This window comes from Giraffa tippelskirchi, chromosome 3, assembly GCF_054371585.1.
Source record: "Giraffa tippelskirchi isolate mGirTip1 chromosome 3, T2T-mGirTip1v1.2.pri, whole genome shotgun sequence".
Lineage (NCBI taxonomy): Eukaryota > Metazoa > Chordata > Mammalia > Artiodactyla > Giraffidae > Giraffa > Giraffa tippelskirchi.
Genome location: NC_137277.1, coordinates 149,936,179 through 149,957,452, shown reverse-complemented (window position 1 = coordinate 149,957,452; position 21,274 = coordinate 149,936,179). Strand labels below are relative to the sequence as shown.

Here is a 21,274-nt window from a genome sequence, read left to right as displayed (position 1 = left end):
TGACATTACCAAAAAAAAAAAACACAAACAACCTCTTATATGATTTTTCATGACACAACTATCAGGCCTTACCCAAACTACCAAACCAAAAACTCATTACCCCAAGATACAATAATTAAACCAGCAACTACAATTTTCCAGTTTGAAACCTAAGAGTCATCATAGGTGTCATATAATACAGTTTGTTCAGAATAAATCTAAATTATTTCAAAAGTATCACCTCAATCTTCATATAATTTCTATTCCCAGCTAGTTAAAACAGGGTTTCTTTATGTCTGTTCTCTCAGCTGACCAGAAAGCCTGTTACAGATGGAAATCAACAAATGTGTGATGAATTGAACTATCAGAAGACAGTTTCCATTTCTCCTTGCACTTCTTCCATGGGAGGTAATTTTATCATGCTATGGTTATTTCTGCGTGGGCATGCTAGACACTTGAGTTGTCTCTGACTCTTTGTGGCCGTATGGACTGTAGCCAGTCAGGCTCCTCAGTCCATAGGATTCTCTATGCAAGAATACTGGAGTGGGTTGCCATGCCTTCCTCCAGGTGATCTTCCTGTCTCAGGGATCGAACTTGTGTCTCTTACGTCTCCTGTGCTGGCAGGCGGCTTCTTTACCACTAGTGCCACCTGGGAAGCCCTGTATTTATCCTATTTCCATTATGGGGTTGTAGGGCTAGATGCATCTTGAGAACAGTTTATTTATTTTTAATTCTTTGGAGAAGGGAATGGCAATCCACTCCAGTATTCTTGTCTGGAGAATTCCATGGACAGAGAAGCCTGGCAGGCTACAGTCCGTGGGGTCGCAAAGAGTCAGACATGAGTGAGCAACTCACACGTGCCACCAGAATCTCACACATAAGAATAATTATTAGCTGAAAACCAGCATATCTTTGGTTTATGAACAAAACTTAAGTAAACAGGAGTCAGGATATCATCCTTTCCATTTTCAGTTGAAAAAAAGCAAAAAATAAAAAATGAATCACTAGTAGAACTGTAGAAATGAAATTTAGATCTCATGATATTTATGCTAAAAACAAAAGCTTTCCATTCAACTCACTTCTATGGTTTGGCCACGAACTAACCCATCACTTTTTTGCTTTCTACATCTTGATGAATCATTATTCTCTGAGGGACATTCAGTGCCTACAAACCTACAACAAAAGCACCTGATGCTCAGCTTGGGCAATCACTACAGCTTAATTATGATTTAAGGAGAAAAACTCCATTTGATACTCAGAAAGAAAACAATACTATCTAAATAAATGAAAACTACACAAAATTAAGACAAATTCAAGTTTAGTAAATGAAAAATTAGTGATTGGGTAAATTTAAAACTCCACTTCAGAATATGAAATAGGTTAGCAAAACCAAGAGTTCTAAGTACAGGGTCTACTGAGCCAATTCTAAAAGCTAATAAAGCTAGAGTGTGGCTTCCCTGGTGACTCAGCAATAAAGAATCCCCCTGCCGATGCAGGTTTGATTCCTGGGTTGGGAAGATCCCTTGGAGAACAGGAAACAGTAACCTATTCCAGTATTCTTGCCTGGAAAATCCCACGGACAGAGAAGCGTGGTATGCTACAGTCCACGGGGTCGCGAAAGAGTCGGACATGACTAGGCGACTAAACAATAACAGCAAGAGTAGAAGGTGAAAATGTGAAGGGAACTACAGTTCACAATACATACCTTCCTTCCAGCCACAGGTTTACTATTTTATCTCTGCTCTCCCCAGAGCAGGCTAGTTCATCTTTTCCTACTTTACAGGTTAATGTCACCTCCCTCACAGGCAAGTATTAACAGAAAGATGGGACCAGAAGGAAAAGAACACAAGTTTACAGCCCCTAAAGCTAAAAGTTGAGGGAGGGGTGGGGTGGAGAAGAAAGGTATTTAACATAACCGAAAACAATAAAAAGGATTCAAAGACTGTAGGAATTATGAAAAGGAGAAGTATACTGTATTTATGATCCCATAACTCTAGTACTGGATAAACAAAACCCAAGAAATAGCAGATTACTTCTTTCTTATAATTGATGTGATTGTTCAGTTAGCAAAACGTTATTATCATACAAATAGGTGACAGACATGTTTAGCAGCCTCTTATTTCTCCAAGCAGAAATATTTTCCACAAAGATACAATAAAGTATTCTTTTTTATTAGCATAAACCTGAAAAAGATGCCAAACACCAATAGTATTTGGCCGACTTCTTTGGTTTGTACATGTCTGCAACACTAATTTCTCAAAGATTTTAGCAGCTGGGAAAGAGCTTATTATTCTGAAGTCTTATTTGGAAAACTCAATATAGAATTACACGCTAATTTTTAACACAAGCAATCCCATCCAATCTTAATTTACAAAAAATTATATTATTCTTTAGTTTTTCATCAGAATACATTTTTAGTACTTAAGAGAAATTACTCACACAGTGGGTTTTTTTAAACTATCATTAAAGATTAAGTTCTCTTTCTATGAATAATGTTCACGATAGATAGGCTTTAAGGCTAATTATGAAATAGTAACTTTATGCTATTAGGTAGGATCCTTTCTAAACAAACTAAAGCACAAAGCTTTACAGTGAATGTAAGGGACACGTGGAAAAGTATAAATCAACAGTAATGTTTGGCACTTCAGGTCCTAGTAAACTAGAAATACCTCTAAATCCTTAATTGGCTTTATTTATACCTGGATTAACAACAACAACAAAAAAATTAAACTCCCAAAACTAACAAGATAAGGCCATGATATATTTTCTCCACAGTTCTGAAATAATTTATAATTACAATTACAAACACTGGAACAATTACTTAATAGACTGATTATCCTAGCAAAAAAGTATCCACATGAGGGAAAATATTAAAGAACAGATGATCACAAATGTAAATAAAAATTCAAGTTAGAAGTTTCAACAGGCTAGGTAAGACAACAGACGTCTTTCAAATGTGTTCCTCCGGCTCTTCCATGCAGGCATAAAGAAATACGACACTAATTCAAAAGCAAGACAGATTACTAGAATTTCAATAAGCAGCAGTCAGTGTGGCACAAATTTAAACGCATCATGTTTTCTCTCTATAGCTAAAGACAACTAACAATGTCTTACTAGTAACACACCAAGCTTGACAACATTTGCAGGGACAAGAAAAAACTAAAAAGCACAGTTCAATTATATGGCTGAGTACTATGTTAAATAATCCTCTTGGAGACCACAGGCATATCAATCAGGATTCTAAGAAACAGTGCCACATTTTTCACAGAAATAGAAAAAATAATTCTAAAATTCATAGGAGATAACAAAAGACCCTGAACAGCCAAACAATCCTGAGAAAGAAGAATAAACTAGAGGCATCACACTTTCTGATTTCACAACTATTACAAAGCTGAAGTGAAAGTGAAGTCACTCAGTCATGTCCAGCTTTGTGACCCCATGGGCTGTAGCCTGCCAGGCTCCCCCATCCATGGGATTTTCCAGGCAGGAATACTGGAGTGGGTTGCCATTTCCTTCTCCAGGGGTTACAAAGCCAGGGTAATCAAAACAGTATGATTACTAGCATAGAAAAAGACATCGATGGAACTGAGAGTCCAGAAGTAAAACCTTCAATATATAGTCAACTAATATTTGACTAAGAAGTCAAGAACATTCATTGAGGAAAGGAAAGTCTCTTCAATAAACAGTGCTGGGGAAACTGGATAAAGACATGCAAAAGAATAAATAAAACTGGACCCCTAACTTGTACCACTCAGCAAAATTAACTTAAAATGGAGTAAAGACTTAGATATAAAACCTGAAACCCGGAGAAGAAAAACTCCTAAAAAAAGGCAGGGAATAAAAGCTCCCTGACACTGGTCTAGGCAAAACCTTTTTAGATGTTAACACCAAAGTACAAGCAAAAACAAACAAGTGAAACTACAACAAAATAAAAAACTTATAAAAGCAAAAGAAAACAACAAAATCAAAAGCCAACCTATCTAATAGGAAAAAATATCTGCAAATCATGTATCTAATAAGGGGTTAATATCCAAAATGTATAAGGAAATTCATACAACTCAAGAGCAAAAAATGAAATAATTAAGAAATGGGTAAAGGAACTAAATAGATATTTTTCTAAAGGTACAAGAAAAGGTGCTACAAAAAAAAAAAAAAGAAAAGGTGCTCAACATCACTAATTATCAGGAAAATACAAATCAAAACCACAATAAGGTATTACCTCACATCTGTTAGAATGGTTATTATCAAACAGACAAAAGATAACACGTATTGGTGAGGAGGTGGAGAGAAAGAAAACTTCTGTGTGCACTGTCGGTGGGAATGTAAACTGGTACAGCCACTACGGAAAACAGGATAAAGTTTCCTCAAAAAATTAAAAACAAATACCATATGATACAGCAATTCCACTTCTGGATGTATATCCAAAGGAAATAAAATCACCATTTCCCATATTCACTGCAGCATTATTTACAACAGTGAAGATACAGAGACAACCTGAGTGTCCATCTAAGATGACTGGAAAAAGAAGATGTGGTATATTTGTACAATGGAATGTTATTCAGCCTAAGAAGGAAATCCTCCCATTTGCAATAATGTGAATGGACATGGAAGGTATTATGTTAAGTGAAATACATCAGAGAAAGACAAATACTGTATGATCTTATTTATACATGAAATCTAAAATACCCAAGCGAGTAGAGAGAATGGTAGTTGCCAGGGAGTAAGGATGGGAGAAATGGGGAAATATTGATCAAAGGGTACAAACCTTCAGATAAACAACAAAGTGCCACTGCATAGCACAAGAAACTATATTCATATCCTGTGACAAATCGTAATAGGAAAAAAGATGAAAAAGAATACATATATATCTGTAACTGAGTCACTTTGCTGTACAGAAGAAATGAACATTATCAATCAACTGTACACCAATAAAAAAATTTTTAATACAAACTTCCAGTTATTAGATGAATCAGTTCTGGAGATCGAATGCACAGCATGACTATAGTTAAAATACTACAGTATACACATGAAAGTCACTAAGAGAATAGATCTTAAATGTTCTCACCACAGATTAAAAAAAAGGTAATCACATGAGGTGAAGGAGGTGTTTACTAATCATACTGTGGTAATCAGTTCCCAACATACAGGTGTAACAAATCATCACACTATCAAATCATCACATTGTGAATCAGTTATAAATGATCATGTTGAACACAAACTTACAATGTTGCATGTCAATTATATCTCAATAAAGCTTAAGGAAAAAACAGTACGTATTCACTTGGAGAAACTTATACAAGGCCCCTGAGTATTTACCAAATAATAAGAAATACTAGAGGACTGAGTGCTAGATGTACATGTACCTAACATGTTTACACCACAAACTACACTGCTGACATTAAATTTAAATTATGTGTAGATTTTATTACTTACATATTAATAAAATTCATAATTATATTAATACACTATAAACAGATGTATGGATGATAAAAAACTAGAAACAAAATAAATTTAATGTCAATAAACTTTAATTCCGTCTTCTCTCAAAAATATAATAGTGGTATCTATTAAGTTAAGTGATTCAAATTCTTTTTGTGAGCCTGGCCTGCTCTTGCAGACTTAGAATAAAAGATTTTAAATGAGAAAATAAAGAATCATTATTCAAACACTATCTCCTGGCAGAAAGCATGTGGTACCACATATTGAAAAAGGCTGGTATTCCTTACTGGCTTCCCCTATTCAATCTTGTTTTGTAGATTCTGGAAACTCCTCACAATGCATCTTCTTGCCTCTATTCAAAGTTTTCAATAGATAAGTGGATACAGCCAAATAACAGTCAGTAAGAACAACAAAAGAAAAATAGGCTCATGTTATCTTTAGTTCAAATCCCACTCATTCAGAATTTACAACAGAGGCTCTTCATAGGAAACAAAATAGGTAATAGAATTAAGACTCTCAGCTCCATTACTTACTTATCACTGATTTTCTAGCATGGATAAATACTCAATAAATATTTTTCAAATGAAAAATATGAATGAAAATCTGAAGTGGTGTTAAGTCTTAAGTACAAATATCTTAATCAACAAAGCACAAGGGACACAGACAAAATATTAAATATGATTTCTCTCCTTGCCAAATTTTACTTTAGCAGAGTCAGAGGTAAGCTTGAGTTTACTTATCTGATTTTTAAAAACAGGACTATCTCTGCTGCTTAGTTCCCAAGAAGATGTAGATCAGTTCAGACATCTGATGAGCATCCTCTATAGAATAAGCCCTGCACTAAGTGAAAGACTTAAACTGAAGAAAGTAGGGAAAACCACTAGGCCATTCAGGTATGACCTAAATCAAATCCCTTACAATTATACAATGGAAGTGACAGATTCAAGGGATTAGATCTGATTTGAGTGTCTGAAGAACTATGGACAAAGGTTCCTAACATTGTACAGGAGGTGGTGATCTAAGCCATCCCCAAGAAAAAGAAATACAAAAAGGCAAAATGGTTGTCTGAGGAAATCTTACAAATAGCTGAGAAAAGAAGAGAAGCTAAAGGCAAAGGAGAAAAAGAAAGGTATATCCATCTGAATGCAGGGTTCCAAAGAACTGCAAGGAGAGATAAGAAAGCCTTCCTCAGTTGATCAGTGCAAAGAAATAGAAGAAAACAACAAACAGATGATGGTGTTCAAGTGATGCACTCAATATGCCAACAAATCTGGAAAACTCAGCAGTGGCCACAGAACTGGAAGAGGTTAGTTTTCATTCCAATCAAAAGGAGGGCAGTGCCAAAGAATGTTCAAACTACTGCACAACTGCAGTTGTTTCACATGCTAGCAAAGTAATGCTCAAAGTTCTCCAAGCTAGGTTCCAACAGTACGTGAACCGTAAACTTCCAGATGTACAAGATGGATTGAGAAAATGCAGAGAAACCAGAGATCAAATTGCCAACATCTGCTGGAACACAGAAAAAGCAAAGAAATTTCAGAAGAACATTTACTTCTGCTTCATTGTCTATGCTAAAATCTTTGACTGTGTGGATCACAACAAACTGTGGAAAATTCTTAAAAGAGATGGCAATACCAGACCACCTGACTTGCTTCCTGAAAAACCTGTATGCAGGTCAAGAACCAACAGTTAGAATGAGACATGGAACAATGAACTGGTTCAAAATTGGGAAAGCAGTATGTCAAGGCTGTATATTGACACCCTGTTTATTTAACTTACATACAGAGTACATCATGCAAAAAGCCAGGCTGGATGAAGCACAAGCTGGAATCAAGCTGCCGGGAGAAACATCAATAACCTCAGATATGCAGATAACACCACCCTCATGGCAGAAAATGAAAAGGCCTCTTGAGGAAGGTGAAAGAAGACAGTGAAAAAGCTGGCTTAAAACTCAACATTCAAAAAATGAAGATCATGGCATCCGGTCCCAAAATTTCATGGCCAACAGATGGGGAAACAATGGAAACAGTGACAGAGTTTATTTTCTTGGGCTCCCAAATCACTGCGGACGGTGACTGTAGCCATGAAATTAAAAGATACTTGCTCCTTGGAAGAAAACCTACGACAAACCTAGTCAGTGTATTGAAAAGCAGCGATACCACTTTGCCGACAAAGGTCTAGTCAAAGCTATGGTTTTTTCAGTAGTCATGTATGGATGTGCGAGTTGAACCATAAAGAAGGCTGAGCGTCAAAGAATTGATGCTTTCAAACTGTAGTGTTGGAGAAGACTCGAGAGCCCCCTGGACAGTACGGAGATCAAACCAATCAATCCTAAAGGAAGTCAACCCTTAACAATCATTGGAAGGACTGATGTTGAGGCTCCAATACACTGGTCACCTGATGCGAAGAATTGACTCACTGGAAAAGACCGTGACGCTGGGAAAGATTGAAGGCAGGAGGAGAAAGGGACAACAGAGGATGAAATGGATGGATGGCATCACCGATTCAACGGACATGAGTTTGAGCAAACTCTGGGTGATTGCAAAGGGCAGGGAAGCCTGACATGCTACAGTCCATGGAGTTGCAAAGAGACAGACATGACTGAGCGACTGAACAACAACAAAGTAAAAGGAATTTAACTGAACTAACTCTATAGCACCAGCAGTGTTTGAAATGTGTGCATGTGTGCTTAGCTGCTCAGTTGTGTCCAACTCTTTGCGACACCATGGACTGTAGCCTGCCAGGCTTCTCTGTCCATGGGATTCTCCAGGCAAGAATACTTGGAGTGCATTGCCATTCCCTTCTCCAGGAGATCTTCCAGACCCAGGGATCGAACCCAGGTCTCCTGCATTGTAGGTGGATGCTTTAACATCTGTGCTGCCAGGGAAGCCTGTTTGAAACAGTACTGTCAATTCTGTCAGTCGTATCTATGTTAAATATGCTGGACAAATGAAAAGTATGCACCAATTTCATTTACACGTACATAAATCTACAACCTCAACTTTAGCAAAGTAATTTATTTCACTTCTCTCAAATATATTTTATACTGCTTACCAGAAAACAACTAATTTACTCACTTAACAAATACTGAATATTTATTGAATGCCTATATGGCACTGTTACATATGCTGGCAGTGAAAGAGGCAAAACTCTCCGCCTTACTTGTATCACTCACATGCCAGAAAGTGAAAGTCACTCAGTCGTGTCTGACTCTTTGCAACCCCATGGACTATACAGTCCATGGAATTCTCTAGGCCAGAATACTGGAGTGGGTAGACTTTCCCTTCTCCAGGGGATCTTCCCAACCCAGGGATCAAACCCAGGTGTCCTGCATTGCAGGCAGATTCTTTACCAATTGAGCTATCAGGAAAGAGGGAGATAAATAAATATACTGTTTGTTAAATTATAAGTAATATGAAGAAAAATAAATATGGAAAGAAAAGTATAAGCAAAGAGGAGTGTGAACAAAGGGCAGGGAATACGTTACAATTTTACACAGACCAGGAAGCAATCAAGAAGACATTTGAACAAAAGCCTAAAGAAGGTAAAAGATTCAGTCACAGTAAATGCAAACTAAAAAGGTCCTAAGGAAGAAGTAGGCCTGGTATGTTCAAGAAAAGGAGGTCAAGGAACTTCCCTGGTGGTCCAGGGGCTAAGACTTCTGTGTTCCCAGTGCAAGGGGCCCCAAGTCTGGTCCCTGGTTAGGGAACTAGATCCCACACACAGCAACCAAAGATCCCATGTACTGCAACTAAGATTCAGCATAGCCAAAGAAATATTTAAAAAAAAAAAAAGGGACACCAGTCAAAGTGGCTGGAGCAGAATGAGCAAAGGAAAGGCAGACAATTCAAGACCAGAAACTAGATCATCCGTACCCTGCATGCAATTTTAAAGATTCTGGTTCTTACACTGAGAACTCCCTAAGTTTTTAACAGAACAGTGATATCGTTTGATTTAGATTTTTATAAGCTCATTCTGGCTGCTATTCCAAGACTAGCTGAAAGGCTACTGCTATAATCTAAGTAAGGGATAAGGGTGACTTGGACCAGGATGGTAGCAGGAGAGGTAGTGAACAGTAGTCAGATCCAGGAATATGAAGATAGAACTACTTGTTATTGCAAAGGAGAAGTCAACGGTGATACTAAGGTTTTTGGTTTCAGTATTAAGAAGTCAGAGCTGTCATTTACTGATAGAGGAATGGCTACAGGAGAAGCTATGTTCAGATACTGTGGTAGGCTGAATAGTGGCCCTTTCACAGATGATCACACCCTAATCCCTGGAATCTGTGAATATGTTACCTGACGTGGCAAGAGGACTTTGCAAATAAAAAGTTAAGATCCTGAGATGGGAAGGTTATGTGACTGGATCCAATGTAATCACAAGGACTTTATAAGAGGGAGGGAGAGGATCAGGATCAAAGAAGGCAACAGGGCAAAAGAAGCAAGAGAAAGAGAAGGGGAAGTGATGATGGAAGCAGGGGGACAGTAAGATGTGAAAACAGAAGCAGGGTCTGAGCGATGCCATTGCTACCCTGGGAACTGAAAAAGGGCCACGGACTAAAGAATGTGGGCAGCCTCGTAAAGCTGGAAAAGGTAAGGAAACAGACTCCTCCCTACAGCTTCCAGAATGAAACACAGCTCTTGTGACCCATTTCCAACTTCTGACCTCCAGAACTATTAAATAATAAGTTCATGGTACTTTAAGATGCTAAATTTTTGATAATTTGTTACAGCAGCAATAGGAAATTAATGCAGATGCAACAGTTTAAGCATTTAGAAATTAAAAACTACATGTATCAGAATTTTTGTATAACAAATCTTCATCTGACTTTGAAAATAATACCTTTTAAAATCATATAAGGTTGTACACGCAAAAAGTATAGTGTCAAGTTAAACACCTTAGCATTTAAAATAAATTTCTTCATCCATCTACTTCAAAATAAGAGCAACTGTGTGTGTGTGTGTGTGTGTGTGTGTGTGTGTGTGTGTGTGTGTGTGTGTATTAGTCGCTCAGTTGTGTCCAACTGTTTGTGAGCCCATGAACTGTAGCCCACCAGGCTCCTCTGTTCACAGGGTTCTCCAGGCAAAAATACTGCAGTGGGTTGCCAGTTCCTTCTCCAGGGAATCTTCCCAACCCAGGGATTGAATTCTGGTCTCCTGCAGTGCGGGCTTCCCTTGTGGCTCAGCTGGTAAAGAATATGCCTGCAATGCGGGAGACCTGGGTTCAATTCCTGGGTTGGGAAGAGCCCCTGGAGAAGGGCAAGGCTACCCACACCGGTATTCTGGCCTGGGTTCTTTACCATCTGAACCATCAGGGAAGCCCAAGAGTGACAGTGGTCTTAAACTAAATCATAGTATTTTGTCGTATGTAATCTGAAGACTCAGCTCTGAACCTCTGAACTTTGCAGAATTTGTTACCTTGATAGATATTTACTCTAGAAGGCCTAATTCATGTAAATTCCTTCATCTTGGCAAATTGCTAGAAATGCTGAAAAGTTATGGTGGTTACGTTCTAAGTCAACATAAAACCATAAACTGGATAAGAGAAGGTGGCTGGCTGATTTTCGTACTTATCAAAAGAGGGTATGAGGTGTAAAAAGTCAAGAAGTATCACTCTAAAGTAATTAAGTTTGGAGACAAAGTACTTTAACCCAGGACATCCGTAAGTATTCATAGTTTGTCACAATTTCCAGAAAATTAAAATGAACTACTTCTGCATCTGTAAATGTGAAATGTAACTTTACATAATGTAGTTTAGTTGTAAAAGCTATGAAATTCTGCTTAACTAGAAAAATTCAACCATAATACAGTTGCAGCACAATAAGACAAATGAAATCAGCACAGTAGCAGTTAATATACAATACATACCTGTTTGACCGAGCTAAACGATTATAGCAAATACCTAGACATTAGTTTAAATCCATTTCTTGCAAAACAAAGTTATATAACTCAGAATGCACATCACCTCACCAATCAATCTTCCTTTAAGTGCAGATTTTTACAAAACCCACAGTACAATCAAACAATGTCATTTGTCTTATCAAGACTGAAAATAAAATGATCATCTCAAAAGATGCAGGAAAAAAGCATATAACAAAATATGAAATCAATCCCGATTTTAAAAGATTATGAGCAAACTAAGAATAAGCGAATTTCTCACATCTGATAAAGGACATACACGAAAACTCACAGCTAATAACATAGTTAATGGTGAAAGACTGGCCACTTTCCCTCTAAGACTGAGAACAAGTGAGGGATATGAGCTCTCACCACGCCTGTTCAACATCATATTGGAGGTCCCAGCCAGTGCCATAAGGCAAGCAAGAAATAAAACAAAGACTGGAAAGGAAGAAATAAAACTAGCTTCATTTGCTGGTGACATGATTACCCACATTTAAAAAATTCCAAAGAATCTTCAAAAAAAAAGCTACTATGTTTAACATGTAAATTTAGCAAGGTCACAGAATAAAAGGGCAATATACAAGTCAGTCCTATTTCTATACACTAGTAATGAACAACTGCAAACCAAAATTTTATAAAACATAACTATTTATACAGTATAACAATCATTAAATAATTAAGGATATGGAAGATAATGTGCAAAATCAGTATTCTAATCACTAAAATGACTAGATAAATCAAAGAATACTTAAATAAATAGAAATACCAAGTCCACAGATTGGAGGACTCAGTACTGTCAAAAGTGTAAATTGCCCCAAAATATGTACAGATTCAGTGCAATTCCATTAAAATCCCAGCAGGTTTGCAGAAATTAACAAGCTGATTCTAAAACATATACTGAGAAAGCAAAGAACCTAGAAAAGCAAAAACAAATCTGATAAAGAACAAACTATAAGATTCATATCATCTGATTTAAAGACTTACTACAAAGCTACAATGTGATATAGACAAAATATACATCCTGATATGTATGTATTAAAGAAACAAAATGGAGTTCAAAATATACCCGGACACATATGGGTAACTGATTTCAACAAGATGCCAAGGGAATAGAATGGAGAAAAGAATCTTTTCCTCAAATGGTTTCTAAGCAATTAGATAACAATTTGCAAAAACCAAACCTTGACATACTTCACATCCTGTCGATAAAATAATTATAAATGGATCATATACTTAACTGTAAGATCAGAAACTACAAAATGTCTAGAAAAAAATAGAAATCTTTGTGATTTTGGATTAGGCAAAAGTATTAACCAAAAAAGAAGCTGATATATCAACTTCAAATATATAAAACTTATGCTCTGTTAAAGACACTTAAAATGCAAAGACAAGGCACATACTAGGGGAAATTATTTGCAAAATATGTATCTAACAAGTATTTGTATGCAGAATACATTAAAAACTCTCAAAACAATTAAAAAATTTTTTTAAACAGATGAAAGATCTGGACACACATCTCACCAAAGATGATATACAAATGGTAAATAAGCACATGAAAAAATGCTTGACATCATTAGTCACTGAGAAAATGCAAAACGACACCAATGTGACAACACTAACACCTATCACAATAGCTAAAATTTTAAAACCTGACAAAACCAAGTACTGACAAGGAAGAAGAGCGACTGATACTTTGCTGACAGGAATGTAAAATGGTACCATCATTTTGGAAAAGAGTTCGGCCCTTTACATAAAGTTAAACATCTGTTTGCCATATAACCCTATAAAACCAGTATAAATATCTGCTTGTCAAAGGCAAGGCAAGACTTGACAGACCTGCTCCAGCCCTAACAAGCTCTTATTAGATTCAAAAAGCTGGGTACTCACATAAAGAGTAAAGAATAAGTAGCAAAAGTTGAGGTCCTTGTGCAGAGCCACACCAAAACACAAGGGGCCATATGCTTACAACATGGATGCCATAACCCTGTGGTGAGGGAGGAATCAATGCCATACCACAGCATGAAGTTTTATAGCCACAGCTGTGCCCTAAAAGGATGCAACAGAAAGCCTCATCTCATCAGAACCAGGAGTTGATGAGAAACTGTATCATGTGGGAGACAGGGAAATGAGAGAAAGAAGCCTACTAGGAGCTCCTCCCAAGCTTCATAAGTACACTGGGTGCTCTGGCAAGACTCAGATCACCTGCACTTCAAGCCTTCCAAATGTGACCTATGTGGATACACGCTAGGCCATCAGGGGGCCATCGTGGAGCCAATTCCTTAAATTCACCCAAATTCACCCAAGTGAGATAAAGACATATGTCCCACCAAAAACCATTTGTAAATGTTTATCACTATCATCATCACTGGTTAAAACTTGAAAAAATTTATATCATGGTGGTTATATAAGCTTGTCAAAATTCACAGCCTTTTTACCTAAAACAGGTGAATTGTATTCAATGTGTATTACACTTAAATAAACCTAACTTTAAAAATCAAATTGAAAAATATGTATTGTAAATGATTCAAGATGAAGCTGCTCTGTAGTCCAAAATTTCTATGTCTAAGTATGTTACTTGTATATGAAGAAATAAAAAGTAAAACTCTATTCCCTACAAGGTAATGACTGTATAGTAATGCAAAGAGAATATAAATGCTGCTTACAGTATCTAATAGAGAAAAACTTGCAAGGCAAGTTTAGAGGTAATTACATCCAGTCTATAAAATTATTCAGTGCAATCTCTAGTATATTGCAATATGTATTTCTGACATTCAGTGACTGTTAATTAGTGTCTACAACATCCTATAGCTAATGAAAGGATATAAAAAAACTTTTAAGATATAAATCTATCCTCTGGAAGCTTTATACCTGGACAAGGAACACAAAATAAGTGAAAAATTCAGAGTAGGTATCGTTCCACTTGCTACTTCATTAAGCGAGTCTATTAAAAATTCTCATAAATATTCAACCATAAGCTATTAAAGGGGCTTCCCTAGTGGCTCAGCTGGTAAAGAATCCACCTGCAATGTGGGAGACCTGAGTTCAATCCCTGGGTTGGGAAAATCCCCTGGAAAAGGGAACGGCTACCCACTCCAGTATTCTGGCCTGGAGAATTCCATGGACTGAATAGTCCATGGGGTCGTAAAGAGTCAGACATGACTGAGCGACTTTCACTTTATAAGCTATTAAAAGTCTGCAAATAGTCTAAATATAATTTTCAATTATAATATACTTCTCTTTATCCACAAAAGATTACATTTATACACATCGTCACTGCATGTTATTAAAATTCTTTACATTTTAAAATGTAAGTAAAAATCCAAAGGATCTCACCATCAAAAATATCTCCTCTATATATTCTACAGATAAGTAAGTCTATTTGGTTATAAACTATTCTCTGGGAGAGGGCTTCTCAGATGGCTCAGTGGTAGAACCCACCACCTGCCGATGCAAGAGACACGGGTAATCCCTGGGTTGGGAAGATCCCCTGAAGAAGGAAATGGCAACCCACTCCGGTATTCTTGACTGGGAAATCCCATGAGCAGAGGAGCCTGGCAGGCTACAGTCCATGGGTTGCAAAAGTGTCGGACACAACTTAGCAACTCAACAACAGATTCTTTGGGAGACGAAAGAAGACCCTGAATCAAGCAAATCTATCACACACTACACACCTCAGTCTAGGGAAATTCGATCTCCCTAATTCAGCCTGATGTTCACCTACAGGGTTCACCCCTCTCTGTGGAGGTATAAGACAAAAGTCAAGAAAAAAATGTAAACACCAGTCCTCAAATTTCTACTCTTTCTCCTCTTTCATTCTAGGCACTTTTAAGATTTCTCTATTTGTGAGAACAAACAAAAGTTAAACACATAAATATAAACCTCCTTTCTGTATACTCTATGACCATTCATAAAAGACAAAGTCATGACTAGCATCATTAAAAGTTTCTTTTTAAAGCAAGGTATAACACACCCTAATATTCACTGAAACACTGTTTACAGTAGCCAAGACATGGAAGCAACCTAAATGTCTATTGACAGACGGTTGGATAAAGAAGATGTGGTAAATATATACAATGCAATATTACTCAGCCATTAAAAAAGAATGAAATAATGCCATTTACAACAACATGGATGGACCTAGAGGTTGTCATACTGAGTGAAGTAAGTCAGACAGAGAAGGGGAAATATCGTATGACATCCCTTGTATGTGGAATCTAAAAAGAAATTATACAAATGAACTTAAAAAAAAAAGACTCAAAGACTTAAGAAAACAAACTTTGGTTGGTGACAGAAGACTGGGGGAAACGAATAGTTAGGGAGTTTGGGATGGACACGTACACGCTCCTATATTTAAAATGGATGACCAACAAAGACCTACTGTATTGCCCATGAAACTCTGCTCAATGTTATGTGGCAACCTGGATGGGAGGAGAGTTTAGGGGAGAATGGATACATGTATGACTGATTCCCTTCACTGTTCACCTGAAACTATCACAACACTGCTATACCCCAATACAAAATAAAAAATTTTAAAATATCAAGGTATGAAGGTAATAAAGAACATGAACCTAATATTTTAAAAATATATGATACACATGTGTATAAAAAGATTTAAAATTATAAATCCTAGATATATATTCAAAATGATTAGGCAATTTTAAGTTTCTTCCTTCTTAAAAGACATTACTTTGCCAACAAAAGTCCATCTAGTCAAAGCTATGGTTTTTCCAGTAGTCTTGTATGGATGTGAGAGTTGGACTATAAAGAAAGTTGAGCACCGAAGAATTGATGCTTTCAAATTGTGGTGCTGGAGAAGACTCTTGAGAGTCCCTTGGACTGCAAGGAGATCCAACCAGTCCATCCTAAAGAAGATCAGTCCTGAATATTCATTGGAAGGACTGATGCTGAAGCTGAAACTCTAATACTTTGGCCACCTGATGCGAAGAACTGACTCATTGGAAAAGACCCTGATGCTAGGAAAGATTGAAGGCGGGAGGAGAAAGGGAGGACAGAGGATGAGATGGTTGGATGGCATCACCAATTCAATGAACATGAGTTTGGGTAAACTCCGGGAGTTGGTGATGGACAGGGAGGCCTGGCATGCTGCAATCCATGGGGTCACAAAGAGCTGGACACGACTGAACTGAACTGAACAATTTTTCAACAATGAGCATGGTTTTTATTAAGAATTTTAAATATTTGTATCATTTCAGTAACTACTTTTTAATGAAACTGACTAGTAAGCTATGATTCTATTATCACCTTATAAACCTTCCCTGCAATTTTTAATGAATTCTGAGTATCCTTGTTGACAGAGGAAAACAAATGACATCTTTCCTGTTATTCAAAACAAATATTTCAGATAAAACATAAAGTAAAGTCTCAGTTTCTATTCTTCTGAACAAAGCCATTTTATTGGATGACTTTGTTCTTAATCCAAGTAATGGGCAATGGGATTTTACTATGTATCTATGTGAATTATCACTCACAAAAAGCAGTAACGTTTTTTATCTAACAAAAGGAAAATATAAAAATGAACACGTTGGTTTTCTAGACTTACCTTAGCAAAGTAAAAATGTAATCTTATTTCATCTACCAAAACATTAAAGCAATCCATATTATTATAATGGTCTTCATTTAAAAACATGTAGATCCAAGTTAATCAAAACGTTTTACGTTTCTGGACACTTACTAGATTAGGAATCAATGTTTATAAATGAGGAAAAAAAACCACAAGTGTTATATATCTCCAAAAAATTAAACAGTAACTAAAGTCCTTTTTTATAGGAAAGAAATAGTCAATCAGGAAAAGAGGAAATTGTAGTTAAGAACTTTTCATCATCACCTTTTAGAAAAATACTTTGACAATCACTTTTTACTAGAGATTGAAATAAAACAAAATCATCTAATTTTTTTTTTTTTTTTTTACTAAAGATTATTTTTAAATTTATAATGTAAACTAGGCTAGTAACCTTGAAAACTACCACTTAAACCCTTCGGTAGATTTTGTGTGTGTTAACACAGGCACTATTTGATCACTCTTAATGCCAAAAGATAACATTTCTAAAGGACATTTTCATATGATAGGAACAATTTAAACAGTATGCCTTTTCAGAAGGCCAACACCATTTTTCTTCCTTTCCTCAATTTTTACACTAAATGTAATCCACATTTAGAATATTCTTATCTATCTTATTTTTATATTCCCATGCATAAAACCAGGCATTTAAGGACACTGAGCAAAGAACCTTATCATGTTACCTACCAATAAATTTGTCTTTTTCCTGCTTTACAGGCAAAAACTGTACTTACACAAAATAAAATGAGTGTCAGGTGAGTTAACTTGAGCTAGTGGTTAGGACATGTTGCTATAATAAGGCTAAATTGACCATCTTGATCACTAATTGACTTGAAGCTATTGCAGGGTCACAGGCTGCATCAGAACCCCTGCTGGTCAGTTCCATGGTTACAAGAAGAGCCAGCCAAATGTGCAGCTGAGTCAGCACAAATCCACTATCACCATGTTCTATTTATCAACTTTACTACAAACAAATCATGTACGAGTTGTCATCTGGCGAGAGAACGTCCATAATATACCCACTGGATCCTAATACCGTCTATTTTAGGTTCTAAATTGAAGAAACAAGGTATTTTAAAATGCAAATCCATTTCTATTAATCAGCACTTACATTCTGAATTTTAAAATACCACCGCATTAAATTCTGAATCCCACTGCTAAGACAAATGATGGCAGCAACATTCTTCTCTTTTGAACTGGAAGAAATGTAGTGATGACAACTGTTGATCCCTTTACTCTCTCAGCTTTATTAATTCAGGTACTTTTACCTTTATGTAACAACTGCAACCTAAGAGGAACTATACTTTCAAATTACAATAAAAATTATCTTCCAAACAAAGAGAAATTAAAAAAAAAAAACTTATTAGTGATAACTGCAACCCAATCACTTTTCCACCCTCAGTGTGTCTTCTGAGACCTGTAACTCTTTCCCATAATATGCTGCACAAGGGATTGAAATGACTTCTTCAGTCCTTTTAATTTGCCTCTCCTAGAGATTGAATTTCCAGAGTGAGGATAACATAGTTTCCTCCAGTCCTTCCCACCTGCAGCCCATTAAGAATATAAATTGACACTCAAAATGGTATTCATCTGCTACAGATCAGCCTTCCCACTAACTATACTATGAAATTCTGTAGACACTAGGTACGTATCAACTCTTTAACAGTGCCAGGCCATATTAGACTTTCAAATATATTTAGTGAAAAACTGAGCATTCAACCTTTTACTCTTTCCTACCACACTCAGTATCAGCAAAATATCCCATGAATATGGGCAACTGTACTGTTTGTATGAACCTTTGACCCAAGACACACTATCTTTTCCTACTGGCCACACTTTCAACTGCCTCTTTGGAGGGAAAAGCCTTGGATTATGTCTGATTCATTCTCCAGTACAAATATTCCATACAAGAAAATATAATGCTCAGGATATTAACCATGTGATCCTTCCAAAATTTATGAACCTATAAATTTTAACACCTATTTTTTTTCTTTGGTTCACACCAAGACTTGAGAATGCTTCCCAATATAGCTGATGTTAGGAAAGATGCCTGAAGAGATGGAGGTGGGAGAAGGAAAAAAGGGCATAGTGAAAGAACAATTTAACATATTGCTTCCATGTCCACCTATATCCCAAGAGAATTTAAAAAGGAAGGGAAAAGATGGAGGTAGAACCTATGATTCAGAATAAGCTATCAAGAAAACAAAGATACTGACTTTGCAAACTGTGCATCTTAAGCTATCCTTTCAAATAATTTTTAAAAAAGAATTGTTTTTAATCCACATAATCTTGCTTCTTCTAGAAGCAGCTCAATTTCATCTCACCCAATATCCCCCGCCTTCATACACAAACATATAGTGCTATCACTGAGTCCCGATGCCAAACCAACCATCACAGGAAAATTTAAACCGTGAGAATTATTTCCCATTTCTCTCTGAAAGATAATCACAAAAATTTTCCCTGCAGGCAAATTAGCTATTTCTAACGGGCTTGGGAGGGGGTGGCGGGAGGGAATAGACCATTATGATGCAGCTTCTCATTCTCCATAGAGAAGAAAACTGGCATTAACTTCCAACAAGGGGGGCAGCTGCTCTTATACTGTATCCCCAGTTAGAACCTAAAAACAAGCCAAAAAAAACACGCTGATCTTTTGATGCATTCAAATGAATAGAAAGCTGAGGCATTTTACTTTGCAGCAATATAACGCCTCAAAAATCCTCCAAAGATTGGGGGGGGCGACCCATCAAACCCCAAACGCTTGCCATATGGGGGAGTATGATTCTGTCAAATAGAAAATGCCACTCTCCGCCTCCTCCGCCATCGCGAAAATTGACGGGCACCGATTGCGGAGGCGGCCGAGGGAAGAAGAGAGGAGGCGGGGACACACACACATACACACACACACACACACACACACTCCGCACCGAGAACTGATTCACGGCTTTTGAAAAATGCTTGAAAGCTACAATTTCCTCCAACCGGAGAATTCTCACCCATTCTCCCGCTCCCACCCCGCTTCTACCTCTGCATGGGGGCTCAGCTGCACTGTGTCCCCACTGCGGCCTCGGCCCCGTGCGCCCTACGCCCCCAGGCGCGCGGCCCTCGGGACGGGGGTCCCCCACGCGCCGCTCAGCAGCCAGAGGCCCAACACGCCCAGGCCGGGAGATGCGTCGCACCTGGATGTAGTTGTTCTCGCAGTAATCGGCCACCCGTTCCAGATTCGTGTAACTGTCGAAGAGGGCCCGGCGGCCCCCCGGGATTTCCTCCTCCAGCAGCATCTGCAGCTCCGCCATCTTCACATCCTACTCCTCATACAGACCGCAGAGGCAGCGGCGGCAGCAGCGCCAGGGAAACCCAAGACTGGGAGAGGAGGAGCCGAGGCGACGGCGGCGGCAACCCGGGAGGAGCAAGAAACACCCCCCGCGCGCGCGACAGGGGAGGGGGCAGCGGGAACGGGGGCGGGGCGCGAGCCGACGGACTCGGAGAACGGTCACCGCGGCGACGGCCGGCCCGGCGCGCGCACGCGCGCTCCTCTCCCTCCACCCCCGGGAGCCCGAAAAAGGTTCCCACCCTTGGTCGCGCCGCCCGCCCCTCCCCCACATCCGGCGTCTCCTAGCAACCGCGGGAGTCGGGGCCGGGATGCGCGCGGGAGTCGAGCGCGCGGTTAACCCTTCGGCCCCCGCAGGATGCGTGGCTGGGGCAGTGCACCCCGCGGCCTTTGTTAGTCCGGCGTGAACGGCCACCCGGCTCTGCGGTCTTCCCGCCCGCTTCTTCAGCGACTCTCCTCGGCGTTATCCTCAAGCTGGGGCCCAACCCCATGGTCGTGGGCCTGAGGGATAATATTAGCCCACTGAACTCCCATGCAGCTTTAAGTGCGCCCCACTTTTCATTTTTCTCTTCATCTTTGACCGTATTCATCTTCTTTGGATAAATAAATTTGTTTCCTAATCCCAAATTTCCTGCCCTCCAGCTTCTTTGCACCTGTTTGCCCATTAACACTGTTTCCCCTGCCAGGTTAGCCTCGGTTCTTTTCTCCTTTGCCCATCCTCTGGCCTTAAGCTTTTTCCACTTGCTCTATGCTACTCTTCTTCAGTGACAATCTTTTTTATCATTTCTCTGAGTCTATCAACTTTTTTCCTCATCTATTAAGGATTTAAAGTTTCAAAAACGATTTTGCTGGTACTTTCCTTCCTCACAGGGCTATTACATGGATAAAAAAAGTTTATGTGAAAGCGCCTTGGAAAACGTTAAATGCCACAAAAATTCAAGGTAGATCATTTTGGTCTTGCAGTTACTATTCTGTGTTGGTCTTGCAGTTACTATTCTGTGTTGTATATTTTTTTCCCTAAATCTGACTACTCCACACATGTAATTTTTA

The 21,274-nt window shown here is 38.2% G+C and overlaps 1 protein-coding gene across 50 annotated transcripts in view; it reads right to left on the bottom strand.

Annotated features, from left to right (window-relative positions):
• Positions 1-20,413, bottom strand: part of ABI2 (abl interactor 2) — a 99,923-nt gene extending 79,510 nt beyond the window's left edge. For all 50 annotated transcript variants that reach the window (XM_081582037.1, XM_081582040.1, XM_081582027.1 and 47 more), the window contains exon 1: positions 20,073-20,413. In XM_081582037.1, the coding sequence (XP_081438163.1) occupies positions 20,073-20,189 (117 nt within the window). In that variant the 5' untranslated portion in view covers positions 20,190-20,413. The remainder of the gene's footprint in view (positions 1-20,072) is intronic.
• Between the last annotated feature and the right edge of the window lie 861 nt (positions 20,414-21,274).